The following is a 26337-nucleotide window of genomic DNA, read 5'->3' on the forward strand; positions in this document are numbered from 1 at the left end:
GCTGGGGCAGTAATACTCATATCTGATCAAATAGATTTCAAAATGAAGGCCATAACTAGAGACAAAGAAGGCCACTACATAATATTGAAAGGATCTATCCAAAAGGAAGATATAACCTTGATAAACATATATGCACCTAATATAAGAGCACCACAATATATTAAAAATCTCCTGGAGGACTTCAAAGGAGAAATCGACAGCAATACAATCATAGCAGGGGACTTCAATACCCTGCTGACATCACTGGATAGATCGTCTAGACAAAAAATTAGCAAGAAAACAGAGACTCCAAATGAAGCACTAGACCAAATGGATTTAATAAATATCTACAGAGAATTACACCCCAAAACTACAGAATTCACATTCTTCTCAAGTGCATATGGGACATTCTCAAAGACAGACCACATGTTAGGACACAAACTAAATCTCTACAAGTTCAAGAAGATTGAAATCATATCAAGCATCTTCTCAGATCACAATGGCATGAAACTAGAAATCAATTGCAACAAGAACATGCAGACAGTTGATCACCTGGAGGCTAAAGAGCATGTTATTAAACAATGAATGGGTTACCGAGGAGATCAAAGAAGAAATTAAAAACTTCCTGGAAACCAATGAAAATGAACACACAACAGCACAAAATCTATGGGATGCAGCAAAAGCAGTTCTGAGAGGGAAGTTCATAGCACTACAGGCTTACCTCAAGAAACAAGAAAAATTTCTAATTGACTATCTAACCTCACAACTTAAAGAATTAGAAAGCAAACAAAAAGAAAACCCCAGAGCAAGTAGAAGGAAGGAAATAGTAGAGATCAGAGCAGAAATAAATAACATAGAGGCCAAAAAAACATTTCAAAGGATCAGTGAAACAAAGAGCTGGTTTTTCGAAAAGATAAACAAGATTGATGGACCCTTAGCTAGACTCACCAAGAAACAAAGAGAGAGAACCCAAATACACAAAATCAGAGATGAAAGAGGAGAAGTAACAACCAACAACACAGAAATACAAATGATCGTTAAAAAGTACTATGAACAATTATATGGCAACAAATTCGACAATCTAAGCAAAATGGACAAATTACTAGAAACACATAGTCTCCCAAAACTGGTCCTGGAAGAGATAGAAAACTTGAACAGTAACAACTAAGGATATTGAAGTGGTAATCAAGACTCTCCCAGCAAACAAAAGCCCAGGCCCGGACGGCTTCACAGGGGAGTTTTACCAAACATTCAAATAAGAACTAACACCCATTCTCCTCAAATTATTTTTTAAAATTCAAGAAGAAGGAAGACTTCCAAACTCGTTTTATGAGGCCAGCATAATTCTAATTCCAAAACCAGAAAAAGACACTACAAAGAAAAAAAAACTACAGGCCAATATCCCTGATGACCATAGACGCCAAAATTCTGAACAAAATACTAGCAAATTGGAACCAGCATAACATCAAAAAAATTATTCACCATGACCAAGTGGGATTCATCCCAGGGATGCAAGACTGGTACAATATTCGCAAATCAATAAATGTGATACACCACATAAATAAAATGAAGACTAAAAACCACATGATCATATCGACAGACGCTGAAAAAGCATTCGACAAAATCCAGCATCCATTTCTGATAAAAACGCTCAGCAATGTAGGAATAGAGGGATCATATCTCGACATAATAAATACCATATATAAAAGACCTACAGCCGCCCTGGCCGGTTTGGCTCAGCGGTTAGAGCGTCGGCCTGTGGTACAGAGAGACCCGGGTTCGGTTCCCGCTAAGGGCATGTACCTCGGTTGCAGTTTGTCCCCGGCCCTGGTTGGTCATGAGGGTGGCAGCCACTTGATATGTCCCTTCACATCGATGTTTCTCTCTCTCTCTCTCTCTCTCCCCCTCCCGCTCTATCTGAACAAAAAATGGAAAAAAGTCCTCGGGTGAGGATAAAAAAAAAAGACCTACAGCCAACATCATACTCAATGGGCAGAAACTAAAAGCATTTCCTGCCCTGGCTGGTTTGGTTCAGCGGTTAGAGCATCGGTCTGTGGTCTAGAGAGACCTCAGTTCAGTTCCCGCTAATGGCACATACCTCAGTCGCAGTTTGTCCCAGGCCTGGTTGGGTCGTGTAGGTGGCAGCCACTTGATGTGTTCCTTTCACATTGATGTTTCTCTCTCTCTCTTCCTCTCTCTCCCTCCCACTCTATCTGAACAAAAAAATTTAAAAATGTCCTCAGGTGAGGATTAAAAAAAATTAAAGCATTTCTCTTAAGAACAGGAACAAAACAGGGATGTCCACTTTCGCCACTCTTATTTAACATACCCACTTTCACCACTCTTATTTAACATACTACTGGAATTCTTAGCCACAGCAATCAGATATGAAGAAAAAATAAAAGGGATCCAAATTGCAAAGGAGGAAGTGAAACTGTCATTATTTGCAGATGACATAATATTATACATAGAAAGCCCTAAAGACTTCATCAAAAATCTACTAGACTTAATAAATGAATTTGGCAAAGTAGCAGCACACAAAATTAACGTCAAGAAATCGATGGCATTCCTATACACCAATGATAAACTCACAGAAAGAGAAACTGAAAAAAATAATCCCATTTACCATCGCAGCAAAAAATTAAGATACCTAGGAATAAACATAACCAAAGAAGTGAAGGACCTATTTGCAGAAAACTACAGGACATTGAAAAAAGAAATAGAGGAAGATATAAAAAAGTGGAAGCACATACCTGGTTCATGAATTGGAAGAATTAACATCATTAAAATGTCCATACTACCCAAAGTATTCTATAGATTCAATGCAATCCCCATAAAAATACCAATGACATATTTCACAGAACTAGAACAAATACTTCAAAAGTTCATATGGAACCAAAAAAGACCCCAAATAGCCACAGCAATCTTGAAAAAGAAGTACAAAGTAGGTGGGATCACAATACCAGATATCAGGTTATACTACAAAACTACTGTAATCAAAACAGCCTGGTACTGGCACAAGAACAGATATATAGACCAGTGGAACAGAACAGAGAACCCATAAATGAACCAAAAAAAATTATGCTCAATTAATATTTGACAAAGGAGGCAAAAGCATACAATGGAGTAAAGACAGCCTCTTTAATAAATGGTGTTGGGGAAATTGGACATCTACATGCAAAAATGAAACTAGACCATCTACTTATACCATACACAAAAATAAACTCAAAATGGATAGAAGACTTAAATGTGACCCGTGAATCCATAAAAATTCTAGAAGAAAATGTAGGCAACAAAATTTCAGACATCATATGCAGCAGAATTTTCACTGATACATCACCTAAGGCAACAGAAACAAAGGAAAAAATGAACACATGAGACTACATCAAACTAAAAAGCTTCTGCACAGCAAAAAGAACAACCATCAAAACGGAAAGGCAACCCACTGTATGAGAGAGCATCATTGCCAATGATACATCAGATAAGGGGTTAATTTCCAAAATATATAGAGTACTCATACAACTCAACAAAAGGAAGACAAAGAACCCAATTAAAAAATGGGCAGAGGAGCTGAATAGACACTTCTCCAAACAGGACATACAAATGGCCAAGAGACATATGAAGAAATGCCAACATCACTAATCATCAGAGAGATGCAAATTAAAACAACAATGAGGTATCACCTCACACCTGTCAGAATGGACACCATCAACAAATCATCAAACAAGTGTTGGCGAGGGTGTGGAGATTAGGGGACTCTAGTACACTGCCGGTAGGAATACAGACTGGTGCAGCCACTGTGGAAAACAATATGGTGTTACCTCAAAATATTAAAAATTGAATTGCCATTTGACCCAGTGATCCCACTTGTAGGAATATACCCTAAGAAGCCTGAAACACCAATCAGAAAGAATATATGTACCCCCATGTTCATAGCAGCACTATTTACAATAGCTAAGATCTGGAAACAGCTCAAGTGTCCATCAGTAGACGAGTGGATAAAGAAGCTGTGGTACATATACACAATGGAGTACTATGCAGCTGTAAGAAAGAAAGATCTCTTATCCTTTGAGACGACATGGAGGGACCTGGAAAGTATTATCCTAAGAGAAATAAGCCAAGCAGAAAAAGACAAATACCACATGATCTCACTTATCTGTGGAATACAATGAACATAACAGTCTGAGGAATAGGGTAGACCCAGAGACATGGAAGTTGAGTACAAACTAACAACCCTCAGAAGAGGGGGTGATGGGGGGAGGGAAGAGATAAACCACAGAACTTATATGCATGTATGCGTAACCAATGGACATGGACAACAAAGCTGGGGATGGGGTCGGGGGGATGGGGAGAAGGGTGTCAATGGGGTAAAAAAGGAGAAACATCTGTAACAAAAATAAAATAAAAATAAATAAGTAAATAAAACACCCCCCCCCAAATTTTTTAAAAATAAAATCAATAAAGAAAAAATTGTTTTTTAAAAAGAAGATTAGCCCTGGCCAGTTTGGCTCAGCGGTTAGAGCGTTGGGCTGCGGTCCGGAGAGACCCTGGTTCGGTTCCCGCTAAGGGCATGTACCTCGATTGCAGTTTGTCCTCGGCCCTGGTTGGTCGTGCGGGTGGCAGCCACTCGATGTGTCCCTTTCACATCGATGTTTCTCTCTCTCTCTCTCTCTTCCTCTCTCCCCCCCCCCCACACTCTATCTGTACAAAAAATGGAAAAATGTCCTCGGGTGAGGATAAAATAATAATAATAATAAAATAAAATTAAATTAAATTAAAAGAAGATTAGCCCTGGCCAGTTTGGCTCAGCAGTTAGAGCGTCGGCCTGCGGTCCGGAGAGACCCGTGTTCGGTTCCCGTTAAGGGCACGTACTTTGGTTGCAGTTTGTCCCCGGCCCTGGTTGGTCGTGCGGGTGGCAGCCACTCGATGTGTCCCTTCACATCGATGTTTCTCACTCTCTCTCCCTTCCTCTCTCTCCCTCCCACTCTATCTGTACAAAAAATGGAAAAATACCCTCGGGTGAGGATAAAAAAAAAAAAAAAGAAGAAGATTAAATGTCAATGGATTATTAAAATTCCCCTATGACTGTATTACTGTCGATCTCTCCTTTTATGTCCATCAAGATTTGCTTTACATATTTAGGGACTCCTATGTTAGGTACATAAATATTTACAAGATTTATGTCCTCCTGTTGAATTGCTGCCTTTATCATTATGTAGTATCCTTCTTTATCTCTTACTATAGCCTTCGTTTTAAAGCCCATTTTGTCAGATATAAGTATTGCTACCCCAGTATTTTTTTCCCTTCCATTTGCATTAAATATATTTTTCCATCCTTTTATTTTTAGTGTGCGTGCATCTTTTGTTCTGAGGTGGGTCTCTTGAAGACAGTATATATATGGGTCTTTTTTCTTATCTATTCAGCTACCTTATGTCTGTTGATTGGAGCATTTAAACCAATTACATTTAAAGTAATTATTGATAGGTATGTAAAGTAGCAAGAATATCCAGAAATCAGTTGCATTTTTATATACCAATAATAAACTATCAGAAAGGGAAACTAAAAAAAAAAAAATCCTATTTACAGTTGCTTCAAAAAGAATAAAATACCTAAGAATAAATTTAACCAAGTATGTAAAAGACCTATACTCAGAAAATTGTAAGATACTTTAGAAAGAAACTGAAGAAGATACAAATAAGTGGAAACATATATAGTGTCCATTATATACCGTGTTCGATAGAAAGAATTCACATCATTATAATGTCCATACTACCCAAAGCAATCTACAGATTCAACGCAATTCCTATCAAGATACTAATGATGTATTTCATAGAACTAGAACAAATATGCCAAAAATGTATTTCGAACCATAAAAGACTCCAAATAGCAACAGTGATCTTGAGAAAGAACAAAGTTATGGGAATCACACTACCTGATATCAAACTATAAACCACAAGGCCATAGTAATCAAAACAGCATGGGTACTGCCTGGCTGGTGTGGTTCAGTGGTTGAGCATCGACCCATGCACTAAGAGGTTGCCACTTCAATTCCCAGTCAGGGCACATGCCCAGATTGTGGGCCTGATCCCCAGGGGAGGACATGTAGAAGATGGCCAATCAGTGTTCTGTCTCATAGATGTTTCTATCTCTTTCTCCCTCTCCCTTCCTCTCTCTCTGAAATCAATAAAGGAAAAATAATTAAAAACAACAACAACAGCATGGTACTGGCATAAAAAGACATATAGATCAATGGAACAAAATAGAGAGCCCAGAAATAAACTCATGTCTTAATTGTCAATTAATATTCAACAAAGAAGGCAAAAACATACAATAGGACAGATACGTGCAAAAAAATGAAATTAAACTACCTTCTTAAACTGCACACAAGAATAAACTCAAAATGGATTAAAGACATAAATTAGACTCAAAACCATAAAAATCCTACAAGAAAATACAGGCAGTAAAACTTTGGACATTTCTTACAGTAATATTTTTTCTGACATATCTCCTCAGGCAAGAGAAACAAAAGAAAACAAACAAATGGGACTACATCATGCTAAAGTTTTTGCACAGTAAAGGAAACCATTAACAAAATGAAAAGACAACTCACTGAATGGGAGAACATATTCGTCAATACATCTGATAAGGAGCTAGTATCCAAAGTTTATAAAGAACGTCTAAAACTGTCTGACCAGTGTGGCTCAGTTGGTTGAGCATCATCCCATGCACCAGGAGGTTACCGGTTCAGTTCCCAGTCAGGTCACATGCCCAGGTTTCAGACTCAATTCCCAGTAGGGGGCATGCAGATGGCAGCTGATTAGTGTTTCTCTCTCATTGATGTTTCTATCTCTCTCTCCCTCTCCCTTCCTCTCTCTGAAATCAATAAAAACATTTTTTTTTATCCTTACCTGAGGACATTTTTTTTTTTTTTTTGCATTAATCTTGAGATAGAGTGGGAGGGAGAGAGGAAGGAAGAGAGAGAAAGAAACATCAATGCGAGAGAGACACATCGAGTGGTTGCCACCCACACAACCCCAACCGGGGCCGGGGACAAACTGCAACTGAGGTACGTGCCCTTAGTGGGAACCAAACCCAGGCCTCTCTGGTCCGCAGGCTGATGCTCGAACCACTGAGCAACCGGCAAGGGCTAAAAACATATTTTTTTAAAAAAGAACTTACAAAACACCAATAAAAACCCCTAAACAATCCAATTAAAAATGGGCAAAGGACAAGCCCTGGCTGGTTTGGCTTAGCAGTGAGTGTCAGCCTGTGTACTGAAGGGTCATGGTTCAAATTCAGGTCAGGGGCATGTACCTGTGTTGCAGGTTCAATCCCCGGCCCCAGTCAGGGTTGTGCAGGAGGTAACCAATTAATGTCTTTCACACATCACTCTTTCTTTCTCTCTCTCTCTCTCTCTCTCTCTCTCTCTCTCTCTCTCTCTCTCCACCTCCCTCTTTTCCACTCTGTCTAGAAATCAATAGAAAAATATCCTTGGGTGAGAATTTAAAAATAATAATAATAATAAATAAAAATAAAAATAAATGGGCAAAGGACCTGAATAGACACTTCTCCAAAAAGGACATACAGATAGCCAACAGACATATGAAAAGATGCTCAATGACACTAATCACCAGAGAAATGCAAATTAAAACTACAATGAGATATGATCTCACATCTGTCAAAATGGCTATCATCAGTAAATCAACATACAACAAGTGTTGGCAAGAATGTGGAGAAAGGGGAACCCTTGTGTACTGTTGGTGGGAATGCAGATTGGTCTAGCCACTATGGAAAGCAGTACAGAGGTAACTCAAAAATTTAAGAATGGAACTGCCCCATGACCCAGAAATGGTCATCAGTTGTTTCTATCTCTCTATCCCCCTCCCTTCCTCTCTAAAATCAATAAAGGAAAAAAATATTTTAAATAAAACAATGATTAAAAAGGCACATTTTATATTACACCTATTTTACCATAAAAAATTTTTTTTTTAAATTTACGGCTCTTCACCTGGGCACAAAAAGTACAAACACCTTGACTCTGTACTCAAGAGGAATCAGGGACATTATCAGTGCCTAAGCTAAGATATGCATTTCATCAGCAGCTCTGGCTATAATATACAGCAGGTCCTCATAATGTTGATGAGGTGCCTTAGGAACTTAACTTTTGTTTACATCAATTAGCCTATGTAAAATTGGTTTTGTCATTCTGCCACAGTTCCAAAAACCTATTGATGACTTACTGTACTGAAGAAATCAGGTTATTGTGTTGGAGAAACCTACAGACCATGAACCCCACATAGGCAGAAACATAGCTGTCTTATTCAGCAATAAATCCACTCTTCCTAACATAGCTCTTGACACACAGTAGATGCTAAATAAGTGTGACCTGCTCAGCACGGGAATGAACAACACTGTCCTTACCCAGTGAGGCCAGGTTCCTATAGGTCTCCAGCATCACCTCTCCGTAGAGCTTCCTCTGAGTACCATCCAGCAGCTCCCATTCCTCCTGGGAGAAGTCCATGGCTACATCCTGGAAGGTCACCAACTCCTAAAAGATCACATCAGTTCTGCTCAAGAACCCGGGACTCTCTGGACCGCAGGCCAATGCTCTAACCGCTGAGCCAAACCGGCCAGGGCAAAATGTAAACACTTTAAATATAGGGTGTCCCCTAAAAATGTATACACACTTTGAATAATTACAAAGCCACTGTTTATTAAAATACATTTATTTTTCAAAATGTAATAGAATCTACAGACATTGTTTAATTGTTTTGTCAACGCTTGTTTTCAAACTGATGTCTGTCTGGTCCAGGCACTGCTGATAACGGGAAGCAAAGAATCACAAACATCAAGAATCATTGTGTTCAATATTTGTGTGCGTTTTCTTTCAATAGCCGCCCTCAATTCTTCGACTATTGCTGGTTTCATACTATAAAACTCGATTTTTTATGTATCCCCACAAAAAAGTCTAGTGGATATGTCCTGGCTGGTTTGGCTCAGCGGTTAGAGTGTCAGTCCGCGGACCAAGGTTGGATTCCAGTTAAGGGCACGTAGCTCATTTGTGGTTCTGTCCCCGTGGTAGGCGTCATGCGGGAGGCAGCCAATCAATGTCTCTCTCTCACATTGATGTTTCTCTTTCTCTGTCTCTCTCCCTCCCTCCCACCCACTCTATCTGAAGATAAATGGAAAATATCCTCCGGTGGGGATTTAAAAAAAAAAATCTAGTGGATAGCCCAGCTGGTGTGGCTCAGTGGATTGAGCATCATCCCATGGACTGAGAGGTCCCGGTTTGATTCCCAGTCAGAGCACATGCCCAGGTTGCCGGCTGGATCTCCAGAAGGGGGTATGCAGGAGGCAGCTGATTGATGTTTCTCTCACATCGATGTTTCTCTCTCTCTCTTCCTCCCTCTCTCTTATAACATCAATAAAAACATTAAAAAAATTTTTTTAAGTCTAGTGGATGGATTTTCTTTGTTCAAAGCTTAGTCTAGCTTCACCCATTTTTTCAAATCAGGTAAACCTGAAAAGGAGTGAAAATTGAGTTATCAGCTGTTAAAGTATGTATACATTTTTTGGAACATCCTGTATTAAAACAAAATGAGTCTCTATCAGTCATGATTTTACTATGATTCATACCTATCAGAGTCTCAGACAACAATATAACAAAACAGTCTCTGGATGGAGAAACCTGTTTGGAGTTTTAAAGACACAGATTTGAGCTGCAAGTGGACTCCTGTGAATTCAGATGTGTGATGTGAAGAGGTGCATTTCCTGTGTCTGTCTGAGTGGCTCCATGTGGACCCCGAGACAGATAAGAAGTGCCCACTGTCTGGCTTTGCAAGCCTCTCTGCTGCTGCTGAAAGACATGCATGGGCTCTGTTGGGAATTCTGATTTCACAGAGCCTCACTGCCTGCACCAGCTCCGAGCTAGAACCTGACTGTGTCCCGTGGATTTCTTCAGCCTCATGGGACAGGCTGACCTGACAGCAGGTACAGGCACGATGACCAGGATTTTTATTTAGGGACAGTGCAGATCTAGGACAGCTCTCCAGGTGGCCCTAACTATGACTACGTCATGGATGCTGGCTGGATAATCTGGGTCACTTACAAATATTCTCAGGGAAGGGCTTGTTCTCCAAGGGGACCACCTAAAACCCAGCTTTTGATCAGCTCAGTATTTTTTTTCTTTACTTTTTGTTGTTGTTGTTGTTAATCACCCAAGGATATTTTTTCCATTGATTTTTAGAGAGAGTAGGAGGGAGGGGGAGAGGGAGAGAGATACATCTGAGAAAGACACATCGATTGGTTGCCTCCTGCATGCACCCTGACCAGGGCCGGTGATCAAACCTGCAGCCCGAGTATGTGCCCTTGACTGGGAATCGGACCTGCAACCCTGCAGTGCTCAGGCCAACGCTCTAACCATTAAGCAACACCAGCCATTTTTTTCTTTTAATGAATTTATTGGGATGACATGGTTAATAAAATTATATAGGTTTCAGGAGTACAATCCTATAATACGTCATCTGTATAGTATTATATTGTGTACTCACCACCGCATGTCAAGTCTCCCTCCATCACCATTTACCCCCCCTTCACCCTCTTCTAGCTCCCTCCTCACTTATTTCCCTCTGGTAATCACCATACTGTTGTTTGTATCTATGAGTTGTTGCTTTTTGTTTTTTGGGGGGTTTTGCTTAATCCCTTTACCTTTTTCACCAGCCCCCCCAGTTCCCTCCCCTCTGACAGCTCTGTATTTCTAATGGGAAAACCGATTGCGTTCCTGAACTTGTGGCTGCTGCCCAGAGCTGCAAGGGAAGGGAGGGGACCCTGTCCACCCACTCCTGACAGATCTGATGTCCCAACTGTCTGAAAGCTGTTATTCCCCTCACCCTTATGGTAAACACACCTTAGTAAGGCAGTTTTACTATTAATCACAGCTGTCCCCAGCCTTCAGAAGGCTTATTCAGCCTTAAAAAGGGGGACATTCTGAGGCCCTGGCCTGGTAGCTCAGGTGATTAGAGCATCGTCCTGATACGCCAAGATTCTGGGTTTGATCCCTGGTCAGGGAACATACAAGATTCAACTAATGAATGCATAAATGGGTAGAACAGCAAATCGATGTCTCTCTCTCTCTCTCTCTCTCTCTCTCTCAAATCAATATCTAAATTTTTTTTCAAAAGGGAAGGACATTCTGATACCTATTACGATGTAGATGAACCTTGAGGACATTATGCTGAGTGAAATAAGCCAGACACAAAAGGATAAATACTGTGTGATTCCACTCATAGGCAGTCCCTAAAGAAGTCAGATCCATAGAGATAGAAAGTAGAATGGTAGGTAACAAGGCCTAGGAGTGGGGAGGGGGAGCCAGCATTTAATGGGGACAGATTTTCAGTTTGGGAAGATGAGAAAGTTTTGGACATGGATGGTGGTGATGGCTACACAACAATGTGAACATGCTTAATGCCACTGAGCTATGCATTTAACAATGGTTAAAATGGTGAATTGTATTTATATGTATTTTACCACAATTAAAAATGATTTTAAGTAAAGAGAATGGTACTTTCCTGGACAGCCTTCCCTGCTCTATAGGAAAAGGTGCCAGACGCCTAAGTCTCAGAGATGCTCCCAGCCCTAGGAATGAAGCACAGGTCTCTTGCAGGGGAGGGCACACTGGATATAGTTCACATCACTCCTTGCGCTTACAAGAAGCATGAGCACCTGGTCTCAGACACTCATGGGAATTCTCCCTCCTTTCCCATAAAGCAGGGGTAATCCCTTCTCTAAGAAGGAAATTAATTCTGGTTTATATGTTCTCTCCAGACACACTGGATGCCTTTTAGGGCAGGAGGACGTTTCCACTCACCTGGGGCCAAAGGGGCAGGCACCCAGCAGCCATCCTCTCTTCTTGGCAACATGCAGGTTTCTGGGCAGACAGAGCTTCAGGAGGGGAAAGATATGGTGAAGACCAGATCCAGGCCTGTCTTTAAACCCCAGAAGTTTCCCTGACTCTGCACACAGTCAAAAATCAGCGTATAACATTTGACTCCCCCAAAACTTAACAACTAATAGCCCACTGTTGACTGGAAGCCTTACCAATTAAGTAAATTAGCACATATTTTGTATGTTATATGTATTCTGTACTGTATTCTCACAATAAAATAAGCTACAGAAAATAAAATGTTAAAAAAATCATAAGAAAAATACATTTACAGCCCTGGCCAGTTTGCTCAGTGGTTAGAGCATAGGCCCTCAGACCAAAGAGTTGTGGGTTCGATTCTGGTCCAGGGCATGTACCTCAACTGCAGTTTGGTCCCTGGCCCTGGTCGGGGTCATGTAGGAGGCAATCAATTGATGTCTCTCTCTCTCTCTCTCTCTCTCTCTCTCTCTCTCTCCCCCCCTCCCTCCTTCCCTCCCTACCTCCCTCCCACTCTATCTGAAGATAAATGGAAGAATATCCTCAGGTGAGGATTAAAAACAAACATTAACAGTACTGTGCATAATTATTTTTAAAATCCCATGTATAAGTGGACCCACACAGTTCAAACCTGTGTTGTTCAAGAGTCAACTGGACAGTCACACTCTGAAGTTCTGGGTGGATGTGAACTTGGGGGAACACACATTCTGGAAAGCTCCATTCTGACCCTCACAGATGCCCCTACCCCTTGCATGTCTCAGATTCCTCTCTCCCTTCCTGGCTGTCCCCTCATTTCCACTGGACTATCTTCTGCCAAACTGCTCTGGCCCTAGAGCAGGCAGCATCCAGATGTTACTTAAGAGAAATGGGAACACGTGGCCCTGAAAGCCTGTGGGAAATTCGAAGCTCCCACATACCCGCAGAATTCGCTTCCTTTCAGGAAAAGAGCTGATTCTGGCACCTCTGCTCAGTGACTGGTCTCTCTCCTTGAGCAGATTTGAGTCAGATACAATTTTAGGAAGAATTCTGCTATGGTGGTTAATTGATAATCCCTCCATCCTCCATATCTGATCACTTTTAATACCTAATAAGGTTCTTTACCTCCCCACACCCAGGCAATGTTGGATCACCTCATCTGCAGCAGGAATCCTGTTAGCTGGTGTAGCCAGAATCTCCCTAATATTTCCTCTTAGCAATTTTCCATCCACTGACCCCACCAGCTCCTTGGCTATAGGTCCCCCCTTTTCACACTGTACTTGGAGTTGGGCCCAGATCTGCACTAAGTTTTCTTCTCCCCATTGCATCAGTTTCTGATTTGAATCTGTTTCTACTGCTCTGATGACTGTCTAGCTCTGCTTCTCTTTGACAAAACCCCAAGACAGTCCTGCTTTGTGCTACCTGCCTGCTCTCCATGATGCCTTGGCTGTGAAGTCCCTTGTAGATGGCAAACCCTCACACAGACTCACACAGAGGCTTTGTACTGAACACCTCCCATGGGTGTGATCTGTATTCACAGATGAAACCTTCAAAAGTCATCCACTCAGAAACAGCTAATCACCATGGGAACACCCTAGCAAGAATTCCTGCAGACAAGACTCATGGATGTGAGCTTCATGACTGGTGAGATTCCAAAGAGAAGCAGGACATCTGCAAAGCTCAAAGTCATACTCCCAATATTTATTAATTACTGCCATGGTTTGAAGATATGTCTAAAAATTCTTCAACATACTTTCTCCAGGAAGTGGACCTAACCTCCCTCCCCTTCAGGGTGGATAGACTCAATGACTGGCTCCCAGTGAACAGTGCAGATAAAGGGGAAAAGATTAACTTCACAGTGGAGACTCCTGACAGGCCCCACTCTCTCCAGGTAATCAAGGTTAATATCACCAGGGATGTTGTGAGGGCCTCAGGTATCCCTATGTGCCATGAACAGGAGGACACCTCACCTCTGTGGTATCTTCCCCAGAACCCAGAACCTCAGGGTAATCATAAGAAAACATCAAACTCAACTTGAGGGGCATTCTACAAAATGCCTGGCCACTGCTCTTCAAATGTGTCAAGGTCATGAAAGACAAGGAAAGACAAAGACACCATCCAGGTTGGAGAAGCCCAAGGAGATATGACTACTAAATGTTACATGGGATCCTGGATGGGGTCCTGGACCAGAAAAAGGACATGAATAGAAAATCGGGTGAAATCTGAATGAAGTTTGTAGTCTAGCTAATAGTACAGAGAACCCAAGTTAATGTCTTAGTTTATTTTAATTTTATCATGGTAAGAACATGTACAATGAGATCTATCCTCATAACAATTGTAAGTGGATAATATATTACTGCTGACTATAGGTACAATGTTGTCCAGCACATCTCTGGGGCTTATTCACTGACACTTTGTGCCTGTTAATTGACAATTCCCCACTCCCTTACCTCCAGGCCCTGGTAACCACCACTCTAGTTAATGTCTTAGTTTTGATAAATATTCAACAGACATATGGCCAACAGATATATGAAAACGTGTTCAATGTCACTAATCATCAGGGAAATACAAATCAAAACTACAATGAGATCTCACTTATCATCAATAAGTCAACAAACAACAAACGTTGGTGAAGATGTCAAGAAAAGGGAACCCTCGTGCACTGTTGGTAGAATTGCAAACTGATGCAGCCACCATGGAAAACAGTATGAAGATTCCTCAAAAATTAAAAATAGAAACTACCATAGGACCCAGCAACCCGACTTCTGGGTATTTATCCAAAGAAACCCAAAACACTAGTTCAAAGAGATGGCCTTGCCCTGGCCGGTTTTGCTCAGTGGTTAGAGCGTCAGCCTGCGGTCCGGAGAGACCCGGGTTCGGTTCCCGCTAAGGGCACGTACCTCGGTTGCAGTTTGTCCCCAGCCCTGGTTGGGTCGCGCGGGTGGCAACCACTCAATGTGTCCCTTTCATGTCGATGTTTCTCTCTCTCTCTCCCTCCCACTCTATCTGAACAAAATATCGAAAAATGTCCTCGGGTGAGGATAAAAAAAAAAAGATGGCCTGGCTGGTGTGGTTCAGTGATTGAGTGTCGACCCATGCACCAAGAAATCACCAGTTCAATTTCTGGGTAGGGCACATGCCCAGGTTGTGGGCCAAATCTCCAGTGGGGGTCATGCCCAGGTTGTGGGCCAAATCTCCAGTGGGGGTCATGCAGGAGGCAGCCAATCGATGTTCTCTCTCATCATTGTTTCTCTCTTTCTTTCTCTCTCCCTTCCTCTCTCTCTAAAATCAATAAAGAAAATTTTAAGTATATGTGTGTGTGTGTATAAAGATATATGAATCCCTATGTTCAATGCAGCATTATTTACAATAACCAAGATATGGTAGCAACCTAGGTGTCCATCAATAAACCAATTAGATAAAGAAGATGTGGTACATATATACAATAGAATATTATTCTGCCATAAAAAATATCCCTGGCCGGTTCAGCTCAGCAGTTAGAGCATCGGCCTGTGGTCCAGAGAGACCCAGGTTCGGTTCCCGCTAAGGGCGCGTACCTTGTTGCAGTTTGTCCCCGGCCCTGGATGGGTCATGCGGGTGGCAACCACTCAATGTGTCCCTTTCATGTAAATGTTTGTCTATTTCTCTCTCCCTCCCACTCTACCTGAACAAAAAATGGAAAAAATGTCCTTGGGTGAGGATTAAAAGAAAAAGAGAACAAAATCTTGCCATTTGTGACAATATGAATGGACCTAGATGGTATTATGCTAAGTAAAATAAGTCAGAGAAAGACAAATGCTATATGATTTCACTTACATGTGGACTCCAAAAAAAAAGCAAGTGAGTAAACAAAACAAAACAGAAACAGACCCATAGATATAGACAAGCTGGTGGATGCCAAAGGAGAAGGGGGAGCAAAGGAATGGGAATTTTTAAAAATTAACATTTGGGGATGCATTACCAGTGGGGTGCTATCACCCATAAGGTGCTGTAAATGGGTTCTTGGGGGTAGAAAAAAGGGAAAAATAACTTGTTCTTTTTAAGTATAAAACACATAGGTACATACAGTACATAAGCAGTACATATACAGTATATCTGTTGTTATGGACTAAATTGTGCTCCCTGCAAAACTCACATGTTGAAACCCTGACTCCCAGGACATCAGAATGTGGCTATATTTGGAGATGGGGTCTTAAAAGGGATAATTAAGGTAAAATGAGGCCATTGAGGTGGTCTCTAATCCAATATGAATGGTGTCCTTATAAAAAGATTAGGTCATAAATATGCAGAGGGCCAACCATATGAAAACAGAAAGAAAGTGGCCATCTGTAAGGCAAGGAGAGAAGCCTCAGAGGACACCAGCCCTGCTGACACCTTGATCTCCAACTTCTGGTCTTCAGAATATAAGAATAAATATGTCTGTCTTACACTGCCCAGTCTACAGTGCTTTGTTCCAGCTGCTCCAGGAAAGCCACACAAACACCAAAGGCAAGTAAAGACGCAGCTTCTTGCCCTCCCCTTAGCCTTGTTGTCAAGGGACTTAATGCAGGGGATTCTTTGATGCTGGGATTGGAGGGATTTACAACCCTGCTCCCAAACTGCATGGGGTTTCCTCTTTGCTCTTGAGACTTTAAATTGCAGTTCATGACAATGGGTCCAAGACCTCCAGCCCCTTCCTAGCATTTCCAGACCAACTCTCTCTCACTCTAGCATGGTTCATTGGAACCCCCTCCCTCGTGGTTGATGTCAGTGATCCCCTCTGCGTCCCTCATTCACCTAAGCCTGTGGCGCCTGGCTCAGGACCTCTTTTCCGTTTCTTTCTTTCTTTCCCTCCCTCCCTCCCTCCCTCCCTCCCTCCTTCCCTTCCTTCCTTCCTTCTTTCCAAGGGGAATCTAATCCCACATTTTTTAAAATCCTCACCCGAGAAAATGTTTTATTGCTTTTAGAGAGAGGAAGGGGAAGAGAAAGAGAAACACTGGGATCGACCAGGATCGAACCTGTAACTTAAGTATGTGCCCTGACAGCAAACCCAAACCTCTTTGGTGCAGGGAACAATGCTCCAAATAACTAAACCACCCAGCGGGGTGCTCATAACCTTCCCTTTCAGTGTTCAAACCACCAAAACTCACCCTTTTCCCCCAAGAAAGGCCCAATGAGGACTTCCTCACAGGGGAGAGGTTAGTGAGCTCTGTGTCATCTTGAATGGTCAGCTGCTTCCTCATTCCAGGGGTATACAGACATAAATGAAGTGGATCCTAGATATCACTAGAATCACAATGCTGAGGTACAAAGCAGGGTCTCCCCTAAGCAATGTGGACATTTGGAGCCACATCACTCTTGGGGGAGAGGGGCTCTCCTGGAGAGTGTGGGGTGTTGGAACAGCATCCCTGATCCCCATTCATTCAACGCCAGGAACACCCCCCAGTTATAACAACCATAGATGTCCCCAGACATGACCCAGTGTCCCTTGAGATTAAAGGTCATCCTCACTTGCAAACACCTGGTCTCGCCCAAGAAGTAGCTGGAGAGAGTCTAGAGTCTACCTTTGAAAGTGTGGGCATCCCAGTCGCTCTCTGCCTTTAAGAGTAAAATGGGTTTCCTGCACTTCCCTTTAATATTCGACCTCTGGGAACTTCACTCACTTCATAACAATTTGCCCCCACGGGTCTGTCACTCAGGGTTTTTTTCTCAGGGTAAAGGCCAGACCTTGCCATTCTGGGTGCTAGGCGGCCTTGGACAAGCTGCCCGGCCACTCTGACTCTCCTCTCTGTCGCCTCCAGAGTGACAAGTGGCGTAAACCATAGAGGGAGGCACCCAAGGTCACCCCTCCTGCCCCTGCTCACCAAACGATCTGCGCGGAACCAGGATAGGGCTCCGAATCGCCCGGCGCCAGTTAAAGGCTGCGTCGCTGGGACGCGGTGTCCCGGCCCCTGCGGCCCCAGGTGTAGGCGCAGGTGGCTCTAACAGCCCAGCAATGGGGCGCCACCGGGTCCCGCGGGTCCTGCCGCAGCGAAGGTGCTCCGTGCAGTCTGTTCTCGGTACCCCTCACTACTCCGCCCCTCCATGGCCCCGGTGGACACCCCCCCCCCCCCCCCGCGACGCATCCAACCCCCAAGTTAACTCACACCACCGCCGCCACCGCCATCCAGTTACGCGCGCCCAGGCACTGCGCCTGTGCACCACACAGCCACACACTACAAGTCCCAGAGGCTCGGGCAAGGTACTGGGTTTCGGTCCCTCTGGGAGCAATGAATTGAGTCACAGCGCCCTCTCCCGAGCAGCGATACCCACGCCTGCGGCTGCGCATATCCACAGGCCCCAGGTAAATAAGAAACACAATATATTTATTTATCTGTTTGTTTAAATTTATTTTCGAGAGAAAGAGATAAACATGGATGTGATCAAACCTGCAACTTGGGCATGTGCCCTGACGGGAATGGAACCCTCCACCCTTTAGGTGTAGGGGCCAGCTCCAACCAACAGAGCCACACCAGCCAGGGCAAAACGCAATATATTTAGCATGATGCCTGACACATAAAGATTTGCTATTAAAATAATAATTATTATTATTTATTTTAAAATTATAAAAATATATAGTCCATGTTGGTAAATTGTTTTAATGATAATATTAATATATTGATTTATATTAATATATTAATTTGTGTTGTCTATTAAAGCAATAAAACTATAATTGGTAGATTAATATATTATAGATTAATATATTTTTAATACGATATGATAATTAAACATAATATATAGCCCTGGCCGGTGTGGCTTAATGGTTAGAGTGTTGGCCTACACAACAAAGGGTCTTGGGTTTGATTCCCAGTCAAGGACAGTACTTGGGTTGTAGGTTTGATCCCTGGCCCCGGTGGGGGTGCGTGCAGGAGGCAACCAATAGATGTGTCTCTCTCACATTGGTGTTTCTCTTTCTCTCCCCCTCTCCCCCTCCTCCCATCCCTTCCACTCTCTCTAAAAATCAATGGAGAAATATCCTCGGCTGAGGATTAACAAAAAAAGAAAAATATATAATATATAATAAAATGTAATAATCTAACAAAATAAAATATTTATTGATAAACTAAATACATATTTTTATTTTAGTATCATTGAGAAAAACCATGATGTATTCTCTCTCCCTGTATATCTTTCATACTTTTTCTCTACAGGGGAGAGCAAAAGTTGGTTTATAGTTGTAAGTATGTGAAAGTTTATTCTTGTATTATTATATTATTTATTTGTATTACAACTGTAAACCTATTTTGTCCATCCCTGTAAATACAGTGCTGTATATGCAGTAGCCCATGTCCTCTGCTTCATGTTTTCTATTAAAGAAGAAATGGGGGTCCCCTGGAAGTTGGGAGAAGCTGACAACACTTCCTCCATTACCACAGACAATCTCTTGGCATTTGAGATGGTGCTGACCATGCTGGCACCCTGATTTCAGACTTCCAGCCTCCAGAACTTTGAAAAACAAATTGTGTTGTTTAAGCCGCCCAGTCTCTGATAATTTGTTTTAACAGCCCAAAGAGACTACAACAATGTGTTAAATAATTTTCCAACACAACTTTTTCAGTCTGATTTTTCCAGTCCAGCTCATGACATGGAAGATGTATGGTGTTGCCCAGATTTCTCCTTCAGGACTAAAGGACCTGTTCCTCCTGCTGGAAGTGCTGCTGACTGGCCTACCCAAACAGAATTGATTACAGTGTCAAAAGATATATGCACCCCTATGTTCATTACAGTTATTTACAATTGCAAGGATATGGGAACAGCCTAAGTATCCATCAGTAAATGATTGGATAAAGAATATGTATCTGGACAACAATCTGGGGAAGGGGCAGGGAGGGGAGGGGGAGGGGGGATTCAATGGGGGAAAAAAGGAGAATCATCTGTAACAAAAATTAATCAATAAAAAATAAATTTAAAAAAAAAGAATATGTATCACATATATACAATAGAATATTACTTGGCCATAAAAAAGAATAGAATCTTACCATTTTCAACAACATGGATGGACCTAGAGGTTATCACACTAAGTGAAATAAGTTAGAGAAAGACAAATGATTTCGCTGTTATGTGGAATCTAAAGAACAAAATAAACAAATAAAACAAAAATAGATTCAGGGATACAGAGGACAACTAATGGTTGCCAGATGGGAAAGGGATTGGGGCACTGGGTGAAAAAGGTGAAGGGATTAAGAAGTACAAATCGTGTTACAAAATAGTCATGGGGCCCTGGCCGGTTTGGCTCAGCGGTTAGAGCGTCCGCCTGCGGTCCGGAGAGACCCGGGTTTGGTTCCCGCTAAGGGCATGTACCTTGGTTGCAGTTTGTCCCCGGCCCTGGTTGGTCGTGCGGGTGGCAGCCACTCGATGTGTCCCTTTCACATCAATGTTTCCCTCTCTCTCTCTTCCTCTCTCTCCCTCCCACTCTGTCTGTACAAAGGATGGAAAAATGTCCTCGGGTGAGGATAAAAAAATAACATAAATAGTCATGGGGATGTCAAGTGCAGCATAGGGAATAAAGTCAATAATATTGTAATAACTATGGTGCCAGGTTGATACTACACTCATCAGGTGGATCACTTTGTAGGCTATATAAATGTCTAATCACTATGCTGTATACTTGAAACTAATATAATATTGAATGTCAACTGTAATTTAAAAATAAAAATTTTAATTAAAAAAAATAGTGTATTGAGGGTGTCATAATAAACGTAAAAGTAAAAGGCATGACAACAATAGCCTAAAGGCTGGAAGGGAAGACACAGGAATATACTATTGTAAAGTTCTTATACTACACGCAGAGTCATATAGTATCATGTGAAGGTAGACTGTGACAAGTTACACGTTTACTATCATCCCTAATATAGCTAAACAAACTAGATAACAAAACAAAGAGTTATAGCTAATAAGTCAACAAGGAAATAAAATCATTAATATATTCAATTACTCCAAAGAAAGGCAGAAAAAGAGGGAAACAGGTAAACTGGAGTGAATAGCAAATATACAGCAATATAATAGATTCAAACTTACCCGTATTAAAAACCATATTAAGGCCCTGGCCAGTTTGGCTCAGCGGTTAGAGCGTCGGCCTGCGGTCCAGAGAGACCCAGGTTCGATTCCCACTAAGGGCACATATCTTGGTTGCAGTTTGTCCCCAGCCCTGGCTGGGTCGTGCAGGAGACAGCCACTCGATGTGTCTCTTTCACGTCGATCTCTCTCTCTCTCTCTCTCTCTCTCTCTCTCTCTCTCTCTCTCTCCCCCTCTCTCTCCCTCCCACTCTATCTGAACAAAAAATGGAAAAATGTCAAGTGAGGAAAAAAAAAACGATTTAAAAAAAAATCATATTAAGAGTTCTAGTGTGAAGCTTTCAGAGGGGAATCTCTCATTAGTTATTTTCAGGAAGGTGAAAACAAAGAAACTTCTTTAAAAATGGCAATGGTATCAGAATTCCTCAAGCAGACCTGGTTTATCGACAATGAAGAGCAGGAATACGTTCAAATCGTGAAAGGATACAAAGGTGGTCCTGGGTCAGCAGTGAGCTCCTATCCCACCTTCAATCCATCCTCGGATGTTGCTGCCTTGCATAAAGCAATAACAGTTAAAGGTGTAGATGAAGCAACCATCATTGACATTCTAAGAGAACCAATGCACAGCGTCAACAGATCAAAGCAGCATATCTCCAGGAAAAAGGAAAGCCCTTGGATGAAGCTCTGAAGAAAGCCCTCACAGGTCACCTCAAGGAAGTTGTTTTGGCTCTATTAAAAACTCCAGCCCAGTTTGATGCTGATGAACTCTGAGGTGCCATGAAGGGCCTTGGTACTGATGAAGACACTCTGAATGAAATTTTGGCATCAAGAACTAAGAGAGAAATCAGAGAAATTGACCGAGTCTATAGAGAAGAATTGAAGAGGGATCTGGCTAAAGACATCGTCTCAGAAACCTCTGGAGATTATCGGAAGGCTTTGCTTTCTATGCTTAAGGGTGATCGGGCTGAGAATCTTGGTATAAATGAGGACATGGCTGATTCAGATGCCAGGGCACTATATGAAGCAGGAGAAAAGAGAAAAGGGACGGATGTGAACGTGTTCACTACCATTCTTACCACCTGAAGCTATCCCCATCTTCGAAGAGTGTTTCAGAAGCATACCAAATACAGTCAGCATGACATGAACAAAGTTCTGGACCTGGAGATGAAGGGTGACACAACTACTGTGAAGTGTGCCACAAGCAAACCAATGTTCTTTGCTGAGAAGCTTCATCAGGCCATGAAGGGTGTCGGAACACATCATAAGACACTGATCAGGGTTATGGTTTCCCGCTCTGAAATCGACATGAATGATATCAAAGCATATTACCAGAAGCTGTATGGTGTCTCTCTCTGCCAAGCCATCCTGGATAAAACCAAAGAAGATTATGAGAAAATCCTAGAGGCCCTCTGTGGAGGACAATAAACATTCCTTTGATGATCTCAAGCTTTTTGATGAGAAGATTTTTAAAATTATGTCTTTTTATGCCATATTGTAGATTTAAATAGAAAAGTTTCTTCAGCAGGATTTATCTAGCTAACTGCTTTCTGAAAACTATAGCTGATATAGCTTGTTTTTATATCACAACTCTGTATAATAGAGATAAATTTAAAAAGAAAATTTACCCCGAACTCTAATACCCCATAAACAGGTTGTTCTGGTAAAATTACCTAAGAAAGATGTTTATGTAACAGAAAATAAAGTGATTTTACAGGAAAAAAAAAAAATCATATTAAGCTCGGCCAGTGTGGCTCACTGGTTGAGTGTCGACCCATGTACCAAGAGGTCACCGGTTCGATTACCGGTCTGGGCACATGCCCAGGTTGTGGGCCCAATCCATAGTGGGGGGGGCATGCAGGAGGCAGTAAATCCATGTTCTCGCTCATCGATGTTTCTATCTCTCCCTCTCCCATCCTTTCTCTCTCTAAAATCAATAAAGGAAAAAAAAAATAACCAATGAATGCATAAATAAATGGAACTACAAATTGATCTCTCTCTCGCTCGCTCGCTCGCTCTTTCCCCCCCTCCCTCTCTCTGAAAAATAAATACATAAAAATTTTTTTAAAAAATTTCTCAGGTAAAAATTATAATTTAGAAATTCCTTGATGAGAAGCACTGTGATTTGAATATCTCTAATACTCCAGGACAAAGTGAATGTTTACAACAGATGCTCACTAAATGCCTGCTGATGAAATAAGCATAGGTGTAGCACATGACATGACCCAAAACACTATTTGATGTTGATGGGCATTTGGATTTCCTGCACCTCTTTTTGGTTGTTGTTGTTGTTGTTAATCCTCACCTGAGGATATTTTTTCCACTGATTTCTAGAGTAGAAGGAAGGGAGGGAGGAAGGAAGGGAGAAGGAGACAGACAGTGATTGGTTGCCTCCCACACACACTCAGACCACGGCCAGGGATCAAACCTGCAATCCAGGTACATACCCATGACTGGGAATAGAACCCATGACCCTCTGGGTCCCAGTTGATGTTCTAACCACTGAGCAACACCAGCTAGGGCTGGATTTCCTGCACTTCTTAAGAGGTCCAAAGCCAGAAGCATTTATGTGGTCACTTCTGCAGTTGAACAACTGTCGCTTGAAATTCAACTTTTGGTCTACACCTGGTTTGCATGTTTATTGTAGTCATGATCTAATGCATCATTGACATCTTCTCCTTGATGCCTTTTGCTTAACATCACCTGTGAGATTCATCCATGCTGAAAGCCCAGCACTGCCTGGGGCAGAGATGTGTTCTACTCTTGTTGTCGTGGAGACTTCTGTTGTATAAATAGAACAGTATCTTTGGTAGATGTGGCACAAGCTTTGTAAAGCAGTAGTACCAATTTACCTTCCTACCTGTAACACAAAGTTGTTTCAATAAATAGCACATAATATTCTTTAGTTTTAGACCTTCTGGTGGGTATACAAAAGTATTCCAAAGTGGGTTTTTTGTACTTAAAATTTTTTTTTTAATTTTCAATTAGAGTTGACATACATTATATTAGTTTCAGGTGTACAACCCAATGATTAGACATTACATAACTTGCTAAGTTTTCACCCTAACTCTAGTACCCATCTGCCATCATACATAGTTATTGAAATATTATTGACTATATTTCTTATGCTGTACTTTAAATCCCCATGACTATTCTGTAACTACCAATTTGTACTTCTCAATTCCTTCACCTTTTTCACCCATCCTCTCAATTCTCTTCCAATCTTAAAGACGCCCTGTAACATTTCTTGTAATACTGGTTTGGCGGTGATGAACTCCTTTAGCTCGTCTGGGAAAGTCTGTATGTACTTCAAGTCTAAATGATAGCTTTGCTAGGTAGAGTAATCATAACTGTTTAAGTCCTTGCTTTTCATCACTTTGTATATTTGTTGCCAATCCCTTCAGGCCTGCAAAGGTTCTGTTGAGAAATCAGCTGACAATTTTATGGAAGTTCCCTTGTAGGTAACTAACTGCTTTTCTCTTGCTGCTTTTAAGATTTTGTCTTTAGGCGGAGAAAAAAATGGCGGCGGAGTGAACGGAGCTACACAGACAGTCTCCCAGAACCAAACTGGAATTACAACTATAACACAGACAAATCGACGGGAAAAACCAACAGAAAAGCAGCTTGCGAGGACCATACAACGAGGGACACTGACTCCATCCCGGTAGGCTTGCGAAGGCACGAGACGGGGCTGGGAGCCCACGGTCCGCAGCTCGGCAGCGGCCTCAGCTGTGAGCGGCGCCCTCAGGTCACACTCCCAGGCGGCTCCACAGCGCAGCCGGGACAGAGGCTGAAACAGCCACAGCCACTCACCTTGGGCTCCGGCAGAGGGAGGGCAGACTGGACTGGAACTGTGTCGGGACACTCGGGGTTTGGAGGGCGCTCAGAGCTTTGGCTGAGTGCAGCCACTCAGGACAGTGGCCACATTGCTCCTTCCCAGGGCTCTGAGGAGAGGCAGCGGCCCCTCCCTCGGAAATCCAACCCCACCCTGTGGGCCATTGAAGTGCTAATTGAGGCTCACTAACAACCAGCATCTGCCCCACCCTCATGAAAGCCCCTTGGCTGAGCACCAGAGGGAGTTTTTCAATCAACTGACAACCCAAAACTCATCAATTAACCTAGACTGCTAGCCTCCAGGCAAAAAGCTAGAGGATAACAGTACGTTTCCTGGACTGGCAACTTTCCCGGGAAAGTAAGACTTGACAGTGGTGTTCAACGTGGGTCCTCCCTCGCTCATCTAAACACAGGAGAGGGAGCCACAAACAGCAGAACACCAACACCCACAGGGAGAACTTGACAGGCTCCAAAGCCCACAGTGATATCCAAAATGGTGAAACACAGAAACAGAAGCCAAATGAAAGAGCAAGACACCTCCACCAAAGATGAGATCAATGTGGAGCAATTAGGCATGTTAACAGAGCTAGAATTCAGAGCCATGATCTTGACGAAGCTGGACAGCATGAGTAAGGACATAGAGACACTGAAAATAAGCCAATTGGAAATTAAAAACCAACAAGAAGAGATAAAAAATGACATATCAGAAATGAAAAACACATTGGAAGGTTTAAAAAGCAGAGTAGGGAAAGCTGAGGACCGGATCAGTGAATTAGAAGACAGGGTAGAAAAAATCAACCAATCAGAAAAACAAAAGGAAAAAACTATTAAAAAAACAGGAAGACAGCTTAAGAGAACTATGGGACAACTGGAAACGTAATAATATTCGCATCATAGGAGTCCCCGAAGAAGAAGAAAATGAGCAAGGGATAGAGAATATATTCAAAAAAATAGTGAGAGAAAACTTCCCTAATTTGGTGAAGGAAGAAGGCATTCAAGTTCAAGAAGCACAGAGAGTCCCAAGTAAGAAGAACCTGTCCGAGAGCCTGGGAACTGGCACCAGGCAAACTGCTCAGCCGTTACCTCGCTTACCCAACCTAAACTCCCTCCCTGTTTCAGGAACTGTTTGCCCCGAACTCATAGATCAACTCCTGTCCCATTCTCCTGTCCTAGTCCAGGAACTGTTCGCTCCGGGACAATAGACTCACATTCCAGGGGCCCCCATGCGTAGCCCCTCAGGACCTAACCTAACAACAAGTTCCCTCTGCCACAGGCGCAGATATAAAAATCACAAACCCCAGCATCGGGCGCGGCTTCTTGGACTCGACCCCCCGAGTCTGTGAACCCGCCCGGAGTGTACCCAATAAAGCCTGATTTCTGCTTATTCGGCTGTTTGGCTCTCTGGTTTCTTCCCACCTCCCACCGGCGGCACCTGGCTACCTTACAGAACCCAAACAGGCCCACACCAAGACACATAGTAATTAAAATGCCACAAATTAAAGACAAAGAGAGAATCCTAGAAGCAGCAAGAGATAAGCAACAGGTTACCTACAAAGGGAACCTCATAAGGCTCTCAGCTGACTTCTCACAAGAAACAATACA

General features: G+C 42.3%; 1 protein-coding gene and 1 pseudogene across 1 annotated transcript in view; one reads left to right on the forward strand and one right to left on the reverse strand.

Moving 5' to 3' along the window:
* The window catches only part of ZNF554 (zinc finger protein 554), a 28087-nt gene extending 10317 nt beyond the window's left edge, over positions 1–17770 (reverse strand). Inside the window, exons 1-3 of the mRNA XM_036240825.1 lie at positions 17716–17770; positions 11846–11919; positions 8401–8527 (exon numbers count right to left, since the gene is read on the reverse strand). Of these exons, the coding sequence (XP_036096718.1) occupies positions 8401–8527; positions 11846–11878 (160 nt within the window). The 5' untranslated portion in view covers positions 11879–11919; positions 17716–17770. The remainder of the gene's footprint in view (positions 1–8400; positions 8528–11845; positions 11920–17715) is intronic.
* Positions 17771–21233: 3463 nt separating this feature from the next.
* Positions 21234–22334, forward strand: LOC118615821 (annotated as a pseudogene).
* Positions 22335–26337: the final 4003 nt, after the last annotated feature.

The sequence above is a fragment of the Molossus molossus genome, unplaced genomic scaffold (assembly GCF_014108415.1).
Source record: "Molossus molossus isolate mMolMol1 unplaced genomic scaffold, mMolMol1.p scaffold_m16_p_4, whole genome shotgun sequence".
Lineage (NCBI taxonomy): Eukaryota > Metazoa > Chordata > Mammalia > Chiroptera > Molossidae > Molossus > Molossus molossus.